This window comes from Giraffa tippelskirchi, chromosome 3, assembly GCF_054371585.1.
Source record: "Giraffa tippelskirchi isolate mGirTip1 chromosome 3, T2T-mGirTip1v1.2.pri, whole genome shotgun sequence".
Classification (NCBI taxonomy): domain Eukaryota; kingdom Metazoa; phylum Chordata; class Mammalia; order Artiodactyla; family Giraffidae; genus Giraffa; species Giraffa tippelskirchi.
Genome location: NC_137277.1, coordinates 125,090,395 through 125,110,843, shown reverse-complemented (window position 1 = coordinate 125,110,843; position 20,449 = coordinate 125,090,395). Strand labels below are relative to the sequence as shown.

Genomic DNA, 20,449 nt, shown 5'->3' with positions numbered 1-20,449 from the left:
AGAGCCAATGGTCATATATTTATTATTATGTAAGCTAATATTCATGTTCAAATTTATATTGTATGAGTTTATTATGCCAGTTAATACTAAATGAGTACTTGGTACATGGTAAGGACTTAAGTTTCTTAAATAATGCCATTTAAAATGTTTTAATAGGACTGGGTCAGTATGCTGGGTCCCTGAGAATTCAGACTTTTCTCTGGGGAATGTGACAGGCATGCTGGTACTCCATGGCCATTGTGAGTTGGGACACTGTTAAATTTCCAGATGATGTCTACCAGAGTATGTAAGAAGTGTCTTAAGAACCTGATTCCTCCTCTTTCAGGGAAGAGATGTCACCAAAAGATCAAGGTTTGTTCTAACTGGAAAAATTTTAGCCAAAAGAAAAAAAAAGAAGAAGAAAGGCTGAGAGGGAGAGAGGAATAGCTATGAATGAAAAGTGCTGAGTGAGGGGGCCTGAGAGCCAGCAATATTCAGAGACAAAGAGAGGCAACTTCCTCCCGACCATCTCCCCAGGCTGCTAAAAGCCAGGTCCCTAGGAGTCATTATTCAGAACTCTGAACATCTTAGAAAGAACAGTTTTGATAACACCCCAGGCTCCGCACTTTGCATTGTAAGTCTGAGTCCAAGGGAATAAACTCTAAATTCAAGCTTGAAATCCTTTTCTCAGTTCTTGTTCAGAGTATGACAAATGTCCTTCCTCACTTGAATTTTCTGACAGTTATAGAAGTTCCCTGGCTTTTTACACTTCTGACATTCTAAACTAAATTTATACAGATGATAGAAAACTGACCTCCAAATATTCAGATTCAGGGCTTCCACACTCTTGTACTCTTCACTTTTCTTTTTCTTTTAAATTAGTTTTTATTGGAGTATAGTTGCTTTACAATGTTCTGTGTGTACAGCAACATGAATGTTATATTATACATATATCCACTCTTTTTTAGATTCTTTTCCCATATAGGCCATTATAGAGTATTGAGTAGAATTGCCTGTGCTATAGAGTAAGTTATCATTTGTTGTCTATTTTATACATAATACCAATAGTGTATGTATGTCAATCCCAATCTCGTTTTTCTTTAATATAAGGAAACTGTGAAAACAGCTATTCCAGGTTCCTGACTTATACCGGTGTGCAAACATGTTTATTCAAATCATGAAGAAATCTTCTGTCATGTGAGTCCACTTAGCAGATGGGAGTCATTCCAGTCATAGAAGTTATTTAACAATCTGGTAAAGAAACTCTTGGCATCTAAGTGGAGACTTTTACTGAAGATATGGTGCTTGAAATCTACCATAGCATTTTCTCTCTCTACTGTACCTCCTTCAATTTATAGCCAATTAGTTTTATGAGGCTATTGCATTGAATAGAGGAGGTCAATATATTACATTGCTATTTTTGAGCAGTAAATTTCTACAAAGCTAATGAGACTTCCAAAACTTTTGGTCACTTATTCTGAGAGAATGCACCTCTCTCCCTATTCTCCAGAAGAAAACCTTCTCTTTGAGCTCTCATAGGATGCTCAGTCTGGGATGACTTGGCCTCATTCAGCCTCGTTTGCACTGGACATTGACAAGTCTCTCTGAGCATCACAGTGATAGAGAATGTCTATAAAACTAATTGAAAATGTCTGAGTTAGTCTGAAGCATGGTCAGTTCCATTAGGCCAGGGCTCCAGTTTCAACTTGATATAAAGCTGTGAACTTGGTGGGCTCCACCAAAGCACAGAAGGAAAATGTCTTTCTCTCCCAAACTCCCTCCCATAATGTCCTCATCATCTGAGATCAAGTCATCATTCCACTCCTCTCTGGCTGTGTGACCTCTAGCAAGGAACTTAACCTTCTAGAGCCCATCTCTCCTTCTGTGTAATGGGGAAGATAATATCTCCCTCTATGGTTTTGTGAGGTATAAAAGAACAAGGACTCAGCAAATGGTTGTTTCCTTCTTGGCCTCCCTCCCACCTTCCTACCAGAAGAGGCTTTTTTCTGGTTCCCTCTGATGCTGCAATGCCCCTGAAGGAGCCTTACCCTTTTCCTGAGGTTCTTTCCATCATGCCACGTGTAGGAGGAGCCACTGGAGTACTCGCTGCAGGTGCTGGAGAGAGACAGCTCACTGCTGCTGTAGCTGCTTCGAGGGCAGAGATGACCAGAGACGGTAGTCCCCATGCCAGGGCATTTCAAAGCAGGGGTTCCTGCTTTTGCGTTCAGCTGGCAGCCCTGAAAAAGCAGGAGAGCTCTGAGCTACAACTCTGCTTAGGGGAGAAGAAATACCAACTCAACATCATAATGAGGGAGGAATGAATATAGTACTGTGGTTAGAAACACAGACTTTGGGGTCGACGGACTAGGGGTTTGACTCTTGACTCTGCCTCAGACTAACATGTGTGGGAAATTATTTAATCTCTTAGAGCTACGTCTCCTTTTCAAAGAGTGATAACGCTGCCTACCATATAGGGTCACTGCAAGAACCAAGTGAGGTTCTAGATGAAATGCATGCAGCACAAGATCCAGCTTAGAAGCAGGTGCTCAATTATTATGAGCTGCCATCAGCATTAGGCAGAAGTATGACAATAGTAGTTTCCCATTTTATCCAGTCACATTGGTTAAAGGATCACATCAATATCAAGGCATGAATCTAATGTGACAAAAGGAAGAAGACAGAGCAACTTCTTTGGGTTAAGAGTTCAAGGGCATGAGCCCTGGACTGGAAGTCTAGCAATCTGGCTCTCAGGCTATACGTGCCACCAGATATGAGCTACAGAGCAAAGAAAGCATTTAACTTCTGTGGATCTTAATGTCTTCCTGTGTAGGGCGGGCCAGTTCTACCAGATTACTCCTTTGATCCGTATGGCTCTGATAACATCATTGTAAGTCTGGGATCAAATGCCCAGGAAATTATGTACTGTAGTGAAACACTAAACGAAGGAGTCATGAAGCTTTGCTGTACAGATTCCAGGACTTTTCAGACCAGATCAGTTGGATGTTCAAATGATACAGAGTTTGACATCAAACAGATCTGGGCCCCACACAGAAGGATCCAGGCAGTTAAAATTCAAGTGGGTCTGCACAAGGCCCAGGTGGCAAAGCCATAAACATCCCAGCACATCTTGACAGCCACACTACAGGCCTCTAAGGTAACAGATGAAGCTCCACAAACTGGATGGGCTAAATTAATTTAGCGTCCCGATCACAAGAATGGAATCTCTCCATTACAGTCTCATTCCTGTCCCCTATCTAGAAAAGCTTTGTCTCAGAAACTCATGGATGGGGGAACCATCTGTCTTTGTGTCACTGGCAGAATGGCAAGCCTCTTACTTATGCAGTTTATTGACACTTTATGGGAGCCTTTACTACCTGAGTACTTATCACTGTTCTCCAAATGAAATTCCAACTGACGATGACTAAACACCAGTGTGGGGAAGGAAGGTTATGCTGTTTTGGGAGCCTTTGCGGTCAACAGGAAACCTCTGCATCAGTACAGAGGGCACGTTTAACCTGCTCTCTAATCAATATCCATAATGTTTAATAATGTTAGATTTTCAATATCAGGCATCTTCCTTGCTATTGATACTTCATTTTGGCTGCCTCATAATCTCTTAAAGTGGTCTGAAAATTCCAAGGAATTTTACTACTTTATTTTTCCCCCAGAAATTTGGCTCTAAATATCACTGAAAGGAGAAAGTTGTTTTAAAATCCAGCTTTCAGCAATATCCATTGATTTATCATCTTGTTTATTGCCAGATGCAATTTAGTTAAAAGGAGTTCATGTTTATGTCTCTATAGCTGCCCTCTGCCCATGGTCCCAGTGTCAGGAGCACAAGCTGAAGGTTTCAGCCACTGCACACATCTGGAACATGCCAGAAACAGACTTTCAGAAACAGTACATCACAATCCACTTCTACTTGTGTGCTTTCTTTCTCCACCATCCCATTCTCTGATATTTTTGTTACTTGAGTCAGTAGGGTGGTGGTTTTTATTTTGGATGACCTCTCCTCTGAGGCTTTCCCAAGGGCTCAAGCAGTCAAGGATCCACCTGCCAATGGAGGAGATGCAGATTTGATCCCTGAGTTGAGAAGATCCCCTGGAGGAGGAAATGACAACCCAACCCAGTATCCTTGCCTGGAGAATCCCATGGGCAGAGGAGCTTGGCAGGCTACAGTTCATGGGGTCATAATGAGTGAGACACAACTGAGCAAGCAACTGAGTATGCATCTCTGTTCTGATGGTTGTGTCTACCATTCAGGGAAATACTATGTCTGTGTCTTTTGAGGCCATCAGATCTAAACTTCTCCAGTGGCCTTTTTCACACACTGCACAGGTGTTAGTCACTGTTTACGTTCTGAAGCTTATATGTGATTTCCCTCTGTCTTTCAAACCTTTACCTTCTCACCTCACCCATCACAATTATACTTATTTTTATAATTCAATTCCCAGGTCTCTTTTTTAACAAATATGCTTCTCTGCCCTGTTATCCACCATGTGTGCACCTCTGATAGATGCTGGATTAAGATGACAGGAAACTAGAACACAGAAGTGAAAAGCATTGTTGTCTTTCCCTTGACCTTGAACCTGAGATGCCCTGACATGACAGAGGATACTGTGAGGAAGTGGGGAAGGCCCATCAATGTTATGTGGAGGCAGGCAGAGATGGGGTAGTTATATAGAAAAGTGTCCTTAAGCCAGGCTTTTCATACTTTAATATTCACATGAGTCATCCCAGATCTTGTTAAATATAGATTTGATTTAGCAATTCTGAGGAGGGGTCTGAGATGTAGTATTTTAAGAAATTCCCAGATGCTTTGAGGGTGCTGTCCAGGGCCTGTGCTTTGAGTAGAAAGCCCCTAGCCTAGGAAGAGCTTTGAGAGAGGATAACCTCTCATGTGAATTACCTGGTAGCAAGCTGTGTATCTCAGTCTGACCTGGGCTGTGCTGAGCAGGATGAAGGCAGGGGTCTGAGCCTCCCTGGGGCAGAGTACTGGAGAGAGGGAGTGTGTGAGTGGTGGGCTGATTATAGAATAATTCCTTGACAAGAAGAGGAAGGGGCTAGTCCTCTCCACTGGGAAATTCTCCCACCTTTCCTGACCTTGGACAATTGATGTTGGAATTTAAGAAGGGACTCAGAATCTCTGACATCATGACTGAAAGTGAGCTCCTTTTTCCTTAAGTTTCTTCCCTCACCAGCACATGATTATCATCAGGATTATCTGCCCCAATGAATAACTCTTCTGTGATTGAGCACTTGAACCCCAAGGTCATTTATAAGGTTTAAATCCTGGCTCTCTCACTGGCTAACTCTTTGATTTGAGGAAAATTACTTAATCCCTCCACACTTTAATTTCCTTTTTTCTAACCAGAGATATGAAAGCTCCAATCACATAAGATGAACGTGAAGAGTGACGGGCCCCTGGCAATCAGTAACCGTATGCTTCCCAGGTGGTGCTAGTAGTAAAGAACCCGCCTGCCAATGCAGGAGATGTATGAGACTTGGGTTAGACCCCTGGGTTGGGAAGATCTCCTGGAGGAGGACGTGGCAACCCACTTCTTCATTCTTGCCTGGAGGATCCCACTGACAGAGGAGCCTGGCAGGCTACAGTCCATAGCGTCACACAGAGCCAGACGTGACTGAAGCCACTTAGCATGCAGACCCACATGCTTAATGACACTAAGTGATGATTAGTAACAATAAAGTTTAGTAACTTTTAGGTTTTGCTGCTATTACTAAGAAGTTTTTTTTAGTATGTGTGTGTCTTGGCTCTTCAACAAGATTGTACTTTACAGCCTCCCCAAGGGACTCTGTATTACCTTTAACATGCCATCATATCTGATGCCTTGCACATGAGATCTGTGATGAGAAACAGTCAGAGTTGGGTGTACTTTGTTTCTGGGGATCACTGATGTGACCTGAACAGGCACACTAGCAGGTACTTATCTCAGCTCTCATTCTCCATCTCCGCCATGTTCTTCTGGCAGAACAGAAGACAGCCAGAGCAGCAGAGATCTCATTATGGCCCCAAATTCTCAGCAGGTACTGTGTTATGTACATGTCATATGTTATCTCATTTAATCCTCACCACAACTCTCAGAAATAGAACAGAAATATCATTCTTCTTATTTTCCAGATGGGGGACCTGAGGCACTGTTAAACTGAAGCTTTAAAATCTTGTCCAAGGTCACCCAGTCAATACAAGGTTCTGATGTCAGGCCCAGGTCCCAGCCACTATGCTACAGCTCTGAGTAAGGCCTTTGACAATAAGCAGAATTCCTGGACATATACAGACTGCCAAGCATCCTCCTGAGAAAAGTTGTAATAGATAATTATTATTAATAAAATTCTTGTTTGCCTAAAGATATATGTTGGTCTCCATTGCAACATTACCTTAATTATGTTGATTGAATTGACAAAGTACACTGTTTGCACTATTCAAAGTGTTTTTATCCCATAGTGTATTTTAAATTACCACCTTGAAGCACTCATACGCTTTAACATCCTTATTATGCAAAATGCAATACAAAATCCACAATTTTAGTTTAAAAAAAGAAGAGAGACAGAGAATGAAGGCAAGAATTTCTTGGATTATAATTTGCAACTTAAAAAATTCCTGATCTTAAGGACAGCTTTTATATTGGATGGCATTAGGGTCTTCAAGAATGTTTAAAGGTAACAGTACTCCACTGACATGTAATTCCAATCTACCTTGAGAATATTTACTTTTGATATACACTCTCCTAGCTATACTTATAAGTTTGTACAGTAAACTAAAAGGCCAGTTATCCACAAATGCCCATCAGTCATTGTTTTAAGACTAACTTTTCATTATGTATTTGACTCTTGTATTTTTCAAGCTATCTTTTTTTTTTTTTTAATATCAGTGAGAGTTAAAAACCACGCTGGTTAAAGTTTTGCAAAATAAGCACAAAGCTAACCCTAGCTAAAGAAAAAAAAGTACAGCCCATGAATTTTTAAAAGTTCATACATAATATATCATAAAAGTAAGATGAGTAATATGGGACATGGGCTTTAATAAAAAGCTCCTTGACCATTTCTCTGTGACTTTGAGATATAATCAATACCCAAAAAAGGTACCTTGGGGACAAGGCAAGATTTATAATATTTTTGCTGAGAGTGACATTTTCTACTTACTCTATCAGCTGGGGATATGATGCTGAATTGCAGAGAACACAAGAAAGGAAAGTATTTTTATCTACCTGACAATGCTTCAAGGATGCGTTTTATGGTTCACTTGTGACATCATATTTGATGGAGGAAAATAACCACCTGAACAAGTGTTCTGAAGGCGACAGGGAAACTCACATGCATTTCAGCATCAGTTCGTGAGTGCATCAGACTCTGGCTTCTCTCCACATCTGAGAGCAAATCCCCGGATGAAAGATCTAAGACGTGGGAGTGAAGTTTCTGGGTAAAAACAGGCAGAAACTTTGGACAGTGTTGATTTAATTGTTTGTTTCAAAATCCTGCTCAGACAGGTAACTCTCAAAAGAGTTGACATTTCTAGATTCGGTAACACATATCCTAGCCCCAAAAATGTCTATCTGAGTTTATTGGTGTTCTATATATACACATGTGCAAATTACAGCTTATAAACGATAATCACACTTTCACAGTCTGTCAACATGTGTTAGAAAGTAAGTAGTAAGGAAAAAGAAATAGTAAGAAAAGTGTGAATACCCCAATACACTTATTAGCCAGCATGAATATTAACTTTTGATATTCACATTATGAAACACTATGTTAACCTTATTATGTTGAGCAGTGGTTAAAATTTGAGCAAATAATTATAAAAATGACCTTATTTCTAAACAGCATTGATCTTGTGAGATCTTTCCTTGCACACATTTCAACTCAAAGTCATTAATGTCATCTGTTAGGAACAATTAATGCGAATAGAAACTAATTGCATCAGGGATCTGGGGACTTGGAGGGTTTCGTGCATTAATATTCACATGCTCTTCGATTATACACTCAATTCTTTATTTCAGCTTTGCTTGGGTGGCCTCCTAAACCAGGGACATTTTACTATATTAATCTTTATCCTAATTACTAAGGCTTTTCTGTAGACATTAAATTTGATCTGTTTAATTGCAAATACAATAAAACTTGTGATTTATGTCTCATGTTTCTGCTAGGCTGATGACATTTTTAAAATGGTGCTTGCAGCCTGGTTTGTCTTGGTTACAACTTTTGTGACTTCAGACACTAAAAAATCAAATTGAGTAAGTAACTAATGTGACTGAGATGGCTCCCTCACCTCTGAAAAGTTTTTCTATTTCTTTTCTCCCAGGAAAGGCCTTGCTGCATGCTGATGTTGATCTGGGAAATGACTGATTCTCTGCCATTAATTCCTGTTAGGATCATCTTAGCATGCAGGGGTTGCCGGACAGTCACGTTGTCCCAGCAGATCCATCATGTTGTCAGTAAGGACGCAAATGCCTCTAAAATGAGGCCTATTTACTTTGTTTCCCATTTGACTTTCTTCAGGTTGAACTCGTGTGAAAGCCCTTCGTACGTGGTTAATTGGGAAGTGGTGGTTCAGTTGCTAGTCATGTCCAACACGTGCAATCCCACAGACGGTAGCCTGCCAGTCTCCTTTGTTCATGGGATTTCTCAGGCAAGAATACTGGAATAGGCTGCCATTTCAATCTCCAGGAGATCTTCCTGACCCAGGGTTCAAATCCATGTCTCCTGCCTACAGGTGGATTCTTTATTGCTGAGCTTGGTTAGTCAGTCACAACAAATTCCATTCAGCTCTCAGGATGAGCATGGTGGTAGGGCTGGGCTGCATCCAATTGCAAGGATAAAGGCATTTTTTTCTTTTTTCCTGCTATGGATCAGTTCTCCTTCTTATCAGTAGAGCCTCAAACCATTTACTTCAGACTTATACTTTTGCTTCTCTGAACCTGTGTTTGTGGAGTTACTTTCACCAAAAATGACATAAATAACTGGTTGTTCATTATTTTGAAAATTCTAGTTTCTCCAAGAAAGTTAAGACATAGGTAAGTAGAACCAGGATGTTGTTTCTGCACAATTTCTATAATACTTATCTCGAGCATTCTCTGGAGTATGAGTTCCCTGGGACCAAAGATCCTTTAAGACCCAAGAATTGTCACAATGTGAACGCTCAGTAAGTAACTGACTGATGCTTCTTACAGCCCATAAAGAAAAAGCTGTCTATATTTTCTCCACCCAAATCTGGGTTTTAAGGACTGAGAGAGTGCCAAAAAAATGATAACATTCTAAGACTTAAGAACACATTTATCATTATGCAAAGAGTCCAAGAAGTTATGGGAAATGACATTCAACAAAAGAAATGATGATTTTGAGTGGTCTATCATGTGATTTGGGGGAAGAGTCCTTATAGATTAGATATCTGACTTCTTATTTGGTTAATGGTTATATTTCACTCCTTTTTACCAGATATATGATGCCATTGTTTTGCTTTCAGCATGAGTATGTGTATATATGAACTCATCATCATCCTAAATGATGTTATGTTTTATTTTATTTTTATCCAAGTGGTCAGGTTTCCCAGGTGGCTCAGTGGTAAAGAATCCGCCTGCCAATGCAGGAGATGGAGGTTCGATTTCTGGGTTGGGAAGGTCCTCTGGAGGAGAAAATGGCAACCCAATCCAGTATACTTGCCTGTAAAATCCCATGGACAGAGGAGCCCGGTGGGCTACAGTCTCTGGGGTCATGAAGAGTTGGACTAAGCGACTGAGCACATATGCATCCAAATAGTCAGTTTTCTCCACTGAAATACGTAGAGTCATGAGGGAGAGGGAAAAGATCCTAGAGGAAGGGAACTTGAGTTTTAGCCCTAAGGTACAGGTTTTACCAGATCTGGGGATGTAACTGAATCTCTTTGTCTCAGATTACTTGCCAGCCACAAAGGGATGGAAGAAGCTACTTAACCTACCTCTCAGGTAGGGAAAGGTACTGGCATAGTCAGAAAGGATAATAAATAAGACAGTATGGTGAAATTTACAGTCTTATATCAATTAATTGTCATAACTGATAGTTGGTAATTTCTTAAATGTTAAGATACAAATGAATCATTTATTGTTATAGTTTCCACATATGTAGGGAAAACAAAAATTGACTTAGATGAAAATATAATCTACTTCTGTGTTAAGGCTGTAGGTAAGAAAATGATGGGTAAAGATCACCCTTTCACACACACAAATTCTTCACGGTTAAATTACCACAAAAGCTCACCAGCCAACAGGTGTTATACTTCTTATAATAAGAATTTTTATGAAAGGTTTATATATATATATATATATATATATATATATATATAATAAATCATCAAAGGAGGAAAGAGACTATCACTGGGACTGTGATATTATCTGGCCTTAATCCAGACTGCAGGGAAAAGTAGGTAAAATATATACATAGGGAACTCAAAGTCAGAAATACATATTCACACATGTGTATGTGTATATGTGTGTGTGTGTGTGTGTGTGTGTGTGTGTATGTATATATATATATGGATTTTCAGCTTCATGGAGAAGAGGCTACTTTATGTCACTCTGCAGGGGGAGGGGTGAGGATCTGTGAGACAGGTGGTGATGCGGCTCAGTCCACAGTCAGAGTGCATGCTCACACCAGAGTGAAGAGACCAAGGTCAGCTTTGGGGACCTGGTAATGTCAGAGCAGCCAGGGTCAGAAATACATGCCGCGTTAATGATTTTTTGGTGGGTTACTCTGCCTTCAGTCAGTCAGCTGTATTTTCTATTTTACAGTTTTGAATCTGTAACTCAAGGCTGAGAAAGGCTGCATTCAAAGCCAGCTGTCCATTATCCGGAGGGATGGAGGTGGAGTGGCCCCTTCACGGTAGCAAGGCTGGCTCCACAGCTCTCCGGCTAATGAAGGCAGCAGAGACTGGGAATGATGTGCACGCGGCCTTTCATAACGGGGCTGGAGGGCCACTTTGCCATTTTCTGTCTCTTCTCACTCACGGAGCTGCAGATCTTCAGATGCTTAGTGATGGCTTGTGGCATTTAACAGAATTCTACCTGTGGGTTTTTGCTCAGTACTGAGATGATGTCTCAACTGGAATGCAGTGATTGCTGAGGCCAGGGAAACACTGAGTCCTTATTCAGTGCTACAAGGTGAGGTTAAAAAGTAGATTATCTGAGAAATGTGGGTAACATGGGAAACCATGTGGGAAAAACTAAGAAAAATAGGGTGATGAGCAGCTTTTGTATTTACTGATGTACTCCCTGAAGTTTGAAAAGGAAGATGTGATTTTTTTTTTCACTTCAAGATGTCAGATGTGAAGAGGAACATACAAAACAGATCATTTAACCATTGTTTCCTTATCTTTATTCAGATTTGGTGAGAGAATTAATCTGGTACCATAATCATCCATATAATTATTCTCCCTTTCAACTAAGAAAACCAAATACCTGTAAAAAAGAAATTATGGGAGTGAATATGGTATATATCTGACGAATGGACCACCATGAGTAATTTAGGTTCAGCAACAAAAGGTAGATGTGAATTTGTGTTTTTAATCTGATCTGTTTCAATTCTCTTGATTTACTCAACCTTGGTAAATGCTCTAGTAGTGATATCCTGAATTCTACCCTGTCCTGTTTTATATTCTCTAGAATTCTTTCTCTCCTTGTGGAAAAGGTCTCTCAGTCAAAGGAGATGGCTCCTCTGCCCACAATTCTCGAATTCCTATTTTATTTATGAAGTGAGGTCTGCTATTGCCAAATGATCCAGCGCTAAAGCTTCTTTACCGACTAAATTTTCCTGAATTCTATTATCTATTTCTAAATCACTCTACCAACATTAGAAGGTATTTTTCTACTCTCCAAAAATTTCATAGCAGGATATTTAGAGGAGGAATAGAAGAATTTCTTGGGATTTGTCCACTCGCCATTGGTATCTTTGGTCATTCAGCACCCTTTCCAAGAGACACAATACCAACAGCTGCCCCTGGTCACTTCTTGTCTCAGAGCTTATGCTCACCTGCTCTTGCCCACTCCCTTGTGGAGCACTGCTGCTCCTACTGTCTTGTGAGTTGTTTGCTCATTTGTACTTGGCCTTGTGTCAGGCTTCCCCGATGGCTCAGTGGTAAAGAATCCACCTGCAATGCAGGAGACCCAGGTTCAATCCCTGGGTCAGGAAGATCCCCTGGAGGAGGGCATGGCAAAATCCCATGGACATAGGAGCCTGGTGGGCTAGAGTCCATACAGTCGCAAAGAGTCGGACACGATGGAAGCAACAGAGCATGCAAGAATGCTCCCTCACAGATCTATTTGTTGTAGGAAAAGTGGAACACCAGAGGACCGTCATGTCTCAAGTACTGAGTGAGCCCCTGGGACAGCTGCCAAGTGAGGGTCCTTGGCTTCATGTAGGAAAGAATTCAAGAATGAGTAATAGTAAAGTGAAACCAGGTTTATTTAGAGAGATATATATTCCAAAAACAGAGTGTGGACTGTCTCAGAAGATGAGAGATTGCACCAAAATATAAGGTGGTTAGTTTTCATGGGCTGGGTAATTTCACAGACTAAAGAGTGGGAGGATTATTACAACTATTTTGGGAAAGGAGTGGAATTTTCAAGAATTGGGGTGTTACCCACTTTTTGGCTTTATATGGTCAGCCTCAGAACTGTCCCATGTCTCATGTACATCATGAGAAACACTGGGCTGGATGAAGCACAAGCTGGAATCAAGATTGCTGGGAGAAACATCAATAATCTCAGATATGTAGATGATACCACCCTTACAGCAGAAAGAGAAGAAGAACTAAAGAGCCTCTTGATGAAAGTGAAAGAGGAGAGTCAAAAAGTTGACTTAAAACTCAACATTCAGAAAACTAAGATCATGGCATCCAGTCCCATCACTTCATGGCAAATAAATGGGGAAATAATAGTAACAGTGACAGACTTTATTTTTGGGGCTCCAAAGTCACTGCAGGTAGTGGCTGCAGCCATGAAATTAAAAGATGCTTGCTCCTTGGAAGAAAAGTTATGACCAACCAAGACAACATATTAAAAAGCAGAGACATTACTTTGCCAACAAAGATCCATCTAGTCGAGGCTATGGTTTTTCCAGTAGTCATGTACGGATGTGAGAGTTGGACTATAAAGAAAGCTGAGCACCGAAGAATTGATGCTTTTGAACTGTGGTGGTGGAGAAGACTCTTGAGAGTTCCTTTGACTGCAAGAAGATTCAACCAGTCCATCCTAAAGGAAATCAGTCCTGAATATTCATCAGAAGGACTGATGCTAAAGCTGAAACTCCAATACTTTGGCCACCTGATGTGAAGAACTGACTCACTGGAAAAGACCCTGATGCTGGGAAAGATTGAAGGCAGGAGGAGAAGGGGATGACAGAGGATGAGATGGTTGGATGGCATCACCGACTTGATGGACATGAGTCTGAATAAGCTCCAGGAGTTGGTGATGGACAAGGAAGCCTGATGTACTGCAGTCCATGGAGTTGCAAAGAGTTGGACAAGACTGAGCAACCAAACTAAATTGATCTGAATGGTCTACTAGAGCCTAATGAGGCTCAAGGTCTACTAGAAGTAAAATCTTCCACCATCTTGGGCCTAGTAGGTTCTGTTTTGCTGTTGTTTATTTATTTGCTCTGTGTTTTTTTAATCATATCCTGTTCTTAATGGTTGTGTCATTCTTTTGATGGCTGTACCCTGCCACCTTCCTTACTGTCTCATAGTGGCCCGAATCTTAGGCTGATTTCTTGGATGAAGAACTTACTGCTTCTTCAGCTGTGGCTTTGTTTTCAAATTGTCCTGCTTCCACCTTGGAGAGCTGATCTCGGCTCACAACTTCCAGAGAGCTTCCTAGAGCCCCATTCCTGCTCCCTCAACTCAGCCCTAGGCTGGACCCAGGTGGTGTGTTTCATCTCCTTTAATCCCAACACAAGGGAAGCAAGTTTGGAGTGTGTAATTATGAAATTCTCTGAGCATCTTTGGATTTTGCCAGTTCCATAGTTTTCCTGTGATGAAAGTTAAACCTTTCTGGCTATCCACTGTTACAGGGATGGAAAACATGTGTGGTGGATTTGGCATACATTTAAGAGACTTGTTCTAAATATGGCTTGAATTGGACATCACCAAGTGAAAAGCCTTGTTCCTTCTGTTGAGTAATAAAGTGATCTTCACAGATATGTACAAGGATCTGAAAGGAAGTTCAAGGAAATCTGCTAAAATGACTTGAAGCCTGATAAAGATAATTTTTCTTTGAAAGCTTTACTCAGAAAATGACCATCTAAAAACCCCAAGTTTTATCTTACTCACACACTAGATTTACATTTTTACTTATATTTTGCCACACTCAGAAATGTGATTTTTCATCAGCCCTTCCAAATCCCATCAAGAGATATTGTCGCAGACCCCTGGTTCACATTTCAGAGGTTTCATTCCATTCCATTAAGAATTTATTATAAAACTGAATATTACATAACTGTGTATTACATAACTGAGTATTATATGGTCCTTTCTTAGATTCACAAAAATTTGAGCCTAGGACAAATGTTTTTGGATAAAAGCTAATGTTTAATTACTTATGTTGTTATTTCCATTTGGGGATACAAAGATAAAACATTCTAACTATTTGCATTCGGTCATCCTGCCGATGCCAGAGCATGCCTTTGAATATTCTCTTAGAGGTCCGTTAAAAAATATGTCTATCAAGATTTGATGTCACCTCAGAGTCTAAAATTTTTATAGCTAATTTGTTTTAGCCATCTACAACAGTCCTTGCTGCAATTATTATTTTCCATGACAACTTTCAGATTTGCCTCATACCCATCTTTCTGTGCCCTGAGAGCATTCTGTTTCACTCTGGATGGTGCTTCTGCAAATGACATGGTTCTACGTCCTCTTTTCTACTTCTCTGGGATCCAAGGTTATAAAATGTTTTGAAACAATTATTCCACAGCTATATTCAAAACCTTCTTTAAGGGTCCCTGCTACCATGACAACCTAATTACCCAGTGGCTGTCTTAGGGAGCATTTGGTTTGGTGACTAGGAAGTTTATTTTGGGCTTCTGCAGCTTAGACTGATGACTAGAGTGTCTCAAATCTGTCCTGTTCTGAAATTCCATGAAGAGTGCTCTGAGGTCCTGCTGGGAGAGGACCAATAAGACATGGATTAGGATGTAAACAGTAAACCTTGCCTTCAGGAGTCTCCACTCTAACTAGTCCAACAAGAAGCATTTATGAAGCATCTACTATGTGAGAGTCCTAACTATGAACCATGAACAGACTCAAAGAAGCTCATTAGTGGAATCTATAATGTGAATGAGGAGCCCGGACACTCAGATGAGAAAAAAAAAAAAAAAAAAACACACAGAAGCATTTTAAGGTAGGATATACAAGTGAGATGCAGGAAGAGTAAGATAGAGGCAGAGGTGGAGGTGAGTGTAGGGGTAAGTGTGGCAACACGGTTAAATATGTGCTGTTGCGCTGTGGGTTGTGCTCAGTTGCTCAATTGCATCCCAACTCTGTGCAACCCCAGGGACTGTAGCCCACCAGGCTCCTCTGTCTGTGGAATTTTCTAGGCAAGAATACTGGAGTGGATAGCCGTTCCCTTCTCCAGGGGATACTCCTGACCCAGGGATCTAACCCACATCTCTTGCGTCTCCTGCATTGGCTGCCGGATTCTTTACCATTAGTGCTACCTAGGAAGCCCTATAAATAAGATAATATTCTGTGCAAAAAAGGTTTAGGCCATAGGGGCTTAGGTCTCCCTGTCAAGCTCCCAAATCGCTTGGTCTCTTTACATAAAACAAACAAGAAGGAATCAGAAGTGTTTAATATGTAACAGCCAAGTGACAGACATTGGGAAACAGGATGCAGGGTGAATGAGGGGATCAGTGCACTCAGACCTGGGAAGAGCCAGTTCCTAACAGTGGTTCATACCTGCCTCCTAACCCTAAAACTCTCTGAAGCTTCGCTTTTGTCTTTTTCTGTGACTCTGATCTGAGAGAGGAAGTGATTCAGCACAGTCTGAGCCTATTCTGGGATCTAAGAAATACAGAAGTGCCTTGAAATTTCCATTTTTATCACTAATTACTTTAACAGGTACTTTAATAAGTGCTTTGCAATTGCCCCTGCTATTTTGTAAAATTATCTACACTGCATTTTACATTTTTAATCAAGCTTTATTTTTGAAAAATCTCCTGGATTTCTGAAGCTTTTTGACTTTTACATGTGGGGGGGGATTTTTTTTTCCTCTGATTTTACAGAACTAAAGGGATTAGGGAGGAAAACAACTTGACCTTCTATTTTTGCCAGACTTAATAGGAACTGCACTGATGGTCACTAGAGTCCAATACTCTGTTTATTAAGAAGAAACGATTCACCTCCTGCCCTGTGGGGGAAAGGGACACTGAGTGAAGTCCCTTCCTGGATCTTATCTCATGAATCCTCACACTGCTGTACAGAAGAAGGTAAGCTCTTAATTTTTAAGGATGAAGAACTCAAACAACCAAAGCTAAGGACGGTATCCAGAGTCACAAGGATATACTCCAGTAAGTGGCAGAAGCAGGATTCTCTCCCAGGTCTGCCTTACTATTGAGTTCAAACTCTACCCCATTCTGTTCACTTATCCCCTCAAGGAAGGAAATGGCCTCATAGGTCTCTTCTGCAAGATGAGTTGCTTCAGTTCAGTTCAGTTCAATCGCTCAGTCATGTCCGACTCTTTGCGACCCCATGAACTGCAGCAGGCCACGCCTCCCTGTCCATCACCAACTCCCGGAATTTACTCAAACTCGTGTCATGAGTTACTTATATCTGTCTAAATTCTAAGCCCATAATTTATGCTATTCTCATTAAGTGAACTCTGTAATCTTGGGAATTTTCTTGCCAAGATATATTCTCAGAGGCAGATAATAACTAAAAAAGAAGTATTCATAACAACAACAGTAACAATACCTGTGACAACTGATTGAGCTTTTTTTAGCACTAAGTATCTGTTTTCACGTATATTATCATTGTATATCCTTATTGCAATTCACAGTAAAGACTATAATTATCCCCATTTACAGGTGAAGAAATGGTGGTTCAGAGCTAAAATTATTTTCTAAGGTCATATAAACCATACTTAAATCCTAGACAGTTTGACTGCAGAGTTCAGACTCTTAATTCTACAATTAAATCTGGTTAATGATAGTTTCGTGGAAACAACTTATTAAAATAACTATTTAAATTAATTAGACAAGACAATTACACAGAATTAAAAAAACAGAAATAACTCTAAGTACAGTGTCACATCTTCACTTACTATACTGAAACATTAATTATTTATTCAAAAATGTACTTTCTTTATGATTATTAATATTATTATTGATAATATTTTTGGTATTGGTGATGTTTCCTTCTTAGGTCTCTATGTTCTTTTCAGGAAAACACAATTTGTATACAAATATTTGGAGCTAACTAAAAAGTAAAACTAAGGAAAAAGTAGCAAGGATTTATAGAGTGCTCGATACTTGTCTTGCTAAGGCAAAAAAAAAAGTCAAGATGCTATTTTTTTCTTATTTAATCCTAGGATCATCTAACAAGGGAGAATCTACTATGAGTTCCACTTTTCAGATGAATAAACTGAGGAACAACAGGAGTTAAAGAACAGATCAGGTCAGGGATTTGAACCTGGAAAGAGACTTCCGGGTCCCTCATGACGTCTTTTGCTACTCTGTTCTCTTATTCAGGGTACGATCATAAACAAACATAGTCTCTGCCAACAGGGTGCTTGTAGGACAAGCCACTGTACCCTCAGTGTCACGTGCCATGGGAACCTCAGCAAAGGGTTCTAGGAGGGCTCCTCCCAGGAAGAAATAGCTAAGTTGGATTTTATGAACAAGAAACGATGACTCAGGGGAAGAAGCCAAGAAAGAAAAAAAAGGACTTTCGGGCAACACCTACACAAAAGGTCCAGAGATGAGAGAGAGTGACACATTCCTGCATTCAGCTCAGCAAGACCACAGAGGCAAACTCGAGGAGGAGCAGGGTGAGAGGGACGTCTCAGCAACAAGGCATCTGTGGCAAGTCACACATGGAGAGCAAGTAGCGGAGCCGGGATTTGAACCTGTCACTCTCTACAAAACACATGCTTTCTCTCCTCTTCCTTTGCCCACCACACATTTTTCCCTAATGCTGAACATGGCTGTCGGACTCCATGACCCCTGTCCATGTAAACAAGGCCTGGAAGAAGACACTAGAAGGGTCCAGAAGAAATGTGGACACAGAAGACACATACAGCTTCTAGCCTTTTCATCAAGCTTCTTCCTAAAAGGGATGCCAAGGAGTTCCATCCAGGTTCCTTGCTCATGCTGCATGCTAGGGCTGTCCTAAGAGCTGCTCATGCTCCAGAGAACTCTAGTCACTAATTCTGAAGACCTAGAGTGACTCCTCCTATGATGCCAAAATAGTCCACACATCATCCAGGCTGCCAGCAGGAAACCAGATCGGGGCCCTGCTCCATTCTTGCAACCACTATGAGGAGATATTAACATCAAACGATTATTGTTTGACCATAGAAGAGACTCTCCTAGAAAAGGAAAATGTCTTGTCAGTGTTTGGAAGAACCAAAAAAGAAAAAAAAAAAAAATCATGCGGAACTATTTATCAGATGGGTGCCGCCTTCCATTATTAAAGGAAAGATGAGAACAAATGAAATGCAGAGTTTTGGAGATTACATAACCACTGGGACCTTCACAGGCGGCAAGAGTCACTCTCACAGTATTTCCTTGCAGGGGGGCTGGGGTAAGACACAGATCAGAGTGGATGAAGATGACCTCTGTGATGGGCTCTCCTCTGCATTTTATAGCTCGATGCCCTGACTTTAATGGGACAAGTTGCTGGAGTCCCATTCAGTTTACAACATTTGTGAAGACATATCAAGTAAGGCAGTTTCTGGCTGAATGTTTGGCGAAGGCCCATAGTCTCAGCACCTTTGGTAGTTAATACTAAATTGTACGTTATGAGGGTCTCAGACTCATGACTTTATTTGGCTTTATAGGTTTTGTTGCTACATATCTGAGACAGAATTTCCCTGGAGCTACATCCCCACAGCAGTTTTTTTTTTTTAAATCCACTGTTACTCTACCCCAAGGTAAGAAATGCCTCACAGTATTATAAACAAGCAGTTGAAAATTGTTATTTATGTGGCTTCCTAATAGCAATTTGAAATATAGCACATAAAATTACTAGCTTACAATATTGTTCAATATTAACAGTGGGAAGGGTAATATGTAAAACAGACATTAAAGGATTAGCTGTAAAATACATTTCACTGAGCTAAATCATTTCTTGGCAAATCGCAGTTTCCAGCTATTACGTAGGATTTATCAAGTCAAGTGGATTTATTTTTATTTTTCTATTAGTTTGTTAAATATATTCTCTATTTAAATTTCAATTTTGTGTGTGTGTGTACTTCAAGCAAATTAGGAGAAGCTGTTAAAAACAAAATCTGAGATAGAAATGACATCAAAATTGTTTCTTGGTTTCCCCAGCAAATCCTCCAATAAGTTAACTATAGACTCAGCTATAACATCCAAAAGAAAAGTACATGATATGACATTATAAACATATGTATGACATTTTAGGGGGTTTAAAACTGCATCAAAAAGGCATATCCTCCATGAGACATAAAACAATGCTTCCATTGTTTTTGCTTCAGATTTTGAAAGCACAGAACACTTTGTTCTCATCAAGCATGTTCAGTAAACACTATGAATTTGTGAACCAGGCACTGAGAAAGAAGGTGAAAAGAGAAATTCCTAACCTCTTAGGGTGGGAATTGTGAAGTATTAAATGGATATTTGATGCATAAACACAAATAACATAATCTCTCCATTTTCTTCTAAGATAATCACCAGTTACCATAATCCTAAAATTATTCTGTTCTCAAATCTCTACAGATTTATTAATTTTCATAAATTGCCTTTATGGGAATTCTCTTAAAAGATGCAAACTAACCTTCCTCTGAGTTTCCTTTCATTTGATAACATATGCAACATTTTTAATCTCAGAGAATACCAAAAACGAGTCTTGGTTACTGATTTATAAATAACTATTACAAAGAAATTGGTTATAGATCTACAAATACTACAAGGCACTACAGAGACAAGAAACTATCCCTTAGACTAACTTGTGAAACTATAGGAAAATCCAAATTGCCAAGAATTATTATTTAGAATTCAAGATCCATTTTGAATACTTGTTACTAATCAACTAATTTTAAAGACAACAAATTTCTTCTCAGACTATGAGTTGGGGACCACAAATATTTCTCCTCAAATGCCCCATGTTCATAATTTCAGGGGCTTCAAATAATTTTTTTCAATATAAATCTCTACTTTCTTGTTCAGCTATTTTGTGTGGGATGGTGTAGCTTTTTTCATTGATTTGATACTTTTCCATTGTTTGAAAACTAATGAAATAAGAAAC

General features: G+C 40.0%; 1 protein-coding gene across 3 annotated transcripts in view; it reads right to left on the bottom strand.

Moving 5' to 3' along the window:
- Positions 1-20,449, bottom strand: part of NCKAP5 (NCK associated protein 5) — a 1,233,002-nt gene that overhangs the window by 137,758 nt on the left and 1,074,795 nt on the right. For 2 of the 3 annotated variants that reach the window (XM_081579255.1, XM_081579257.1), the window contains 2 exons: positions 7,312-7,413; positions 2,028-2,216 (listed from right to left, as the gene is read on the bottom strand). In XM_081579255.1, the coding sequence (XP_081435381.1) occupies positions 2,028-2,216; positions 7,312-7,413 (291 nt within the window). The remainder of the gene's footprint in view (positions 1-2,027; positions 2,217-7,311; positions 7,414-20,449) is intronic. The other variant, XM_081579258.1, reaches the window with a different exon arrangement.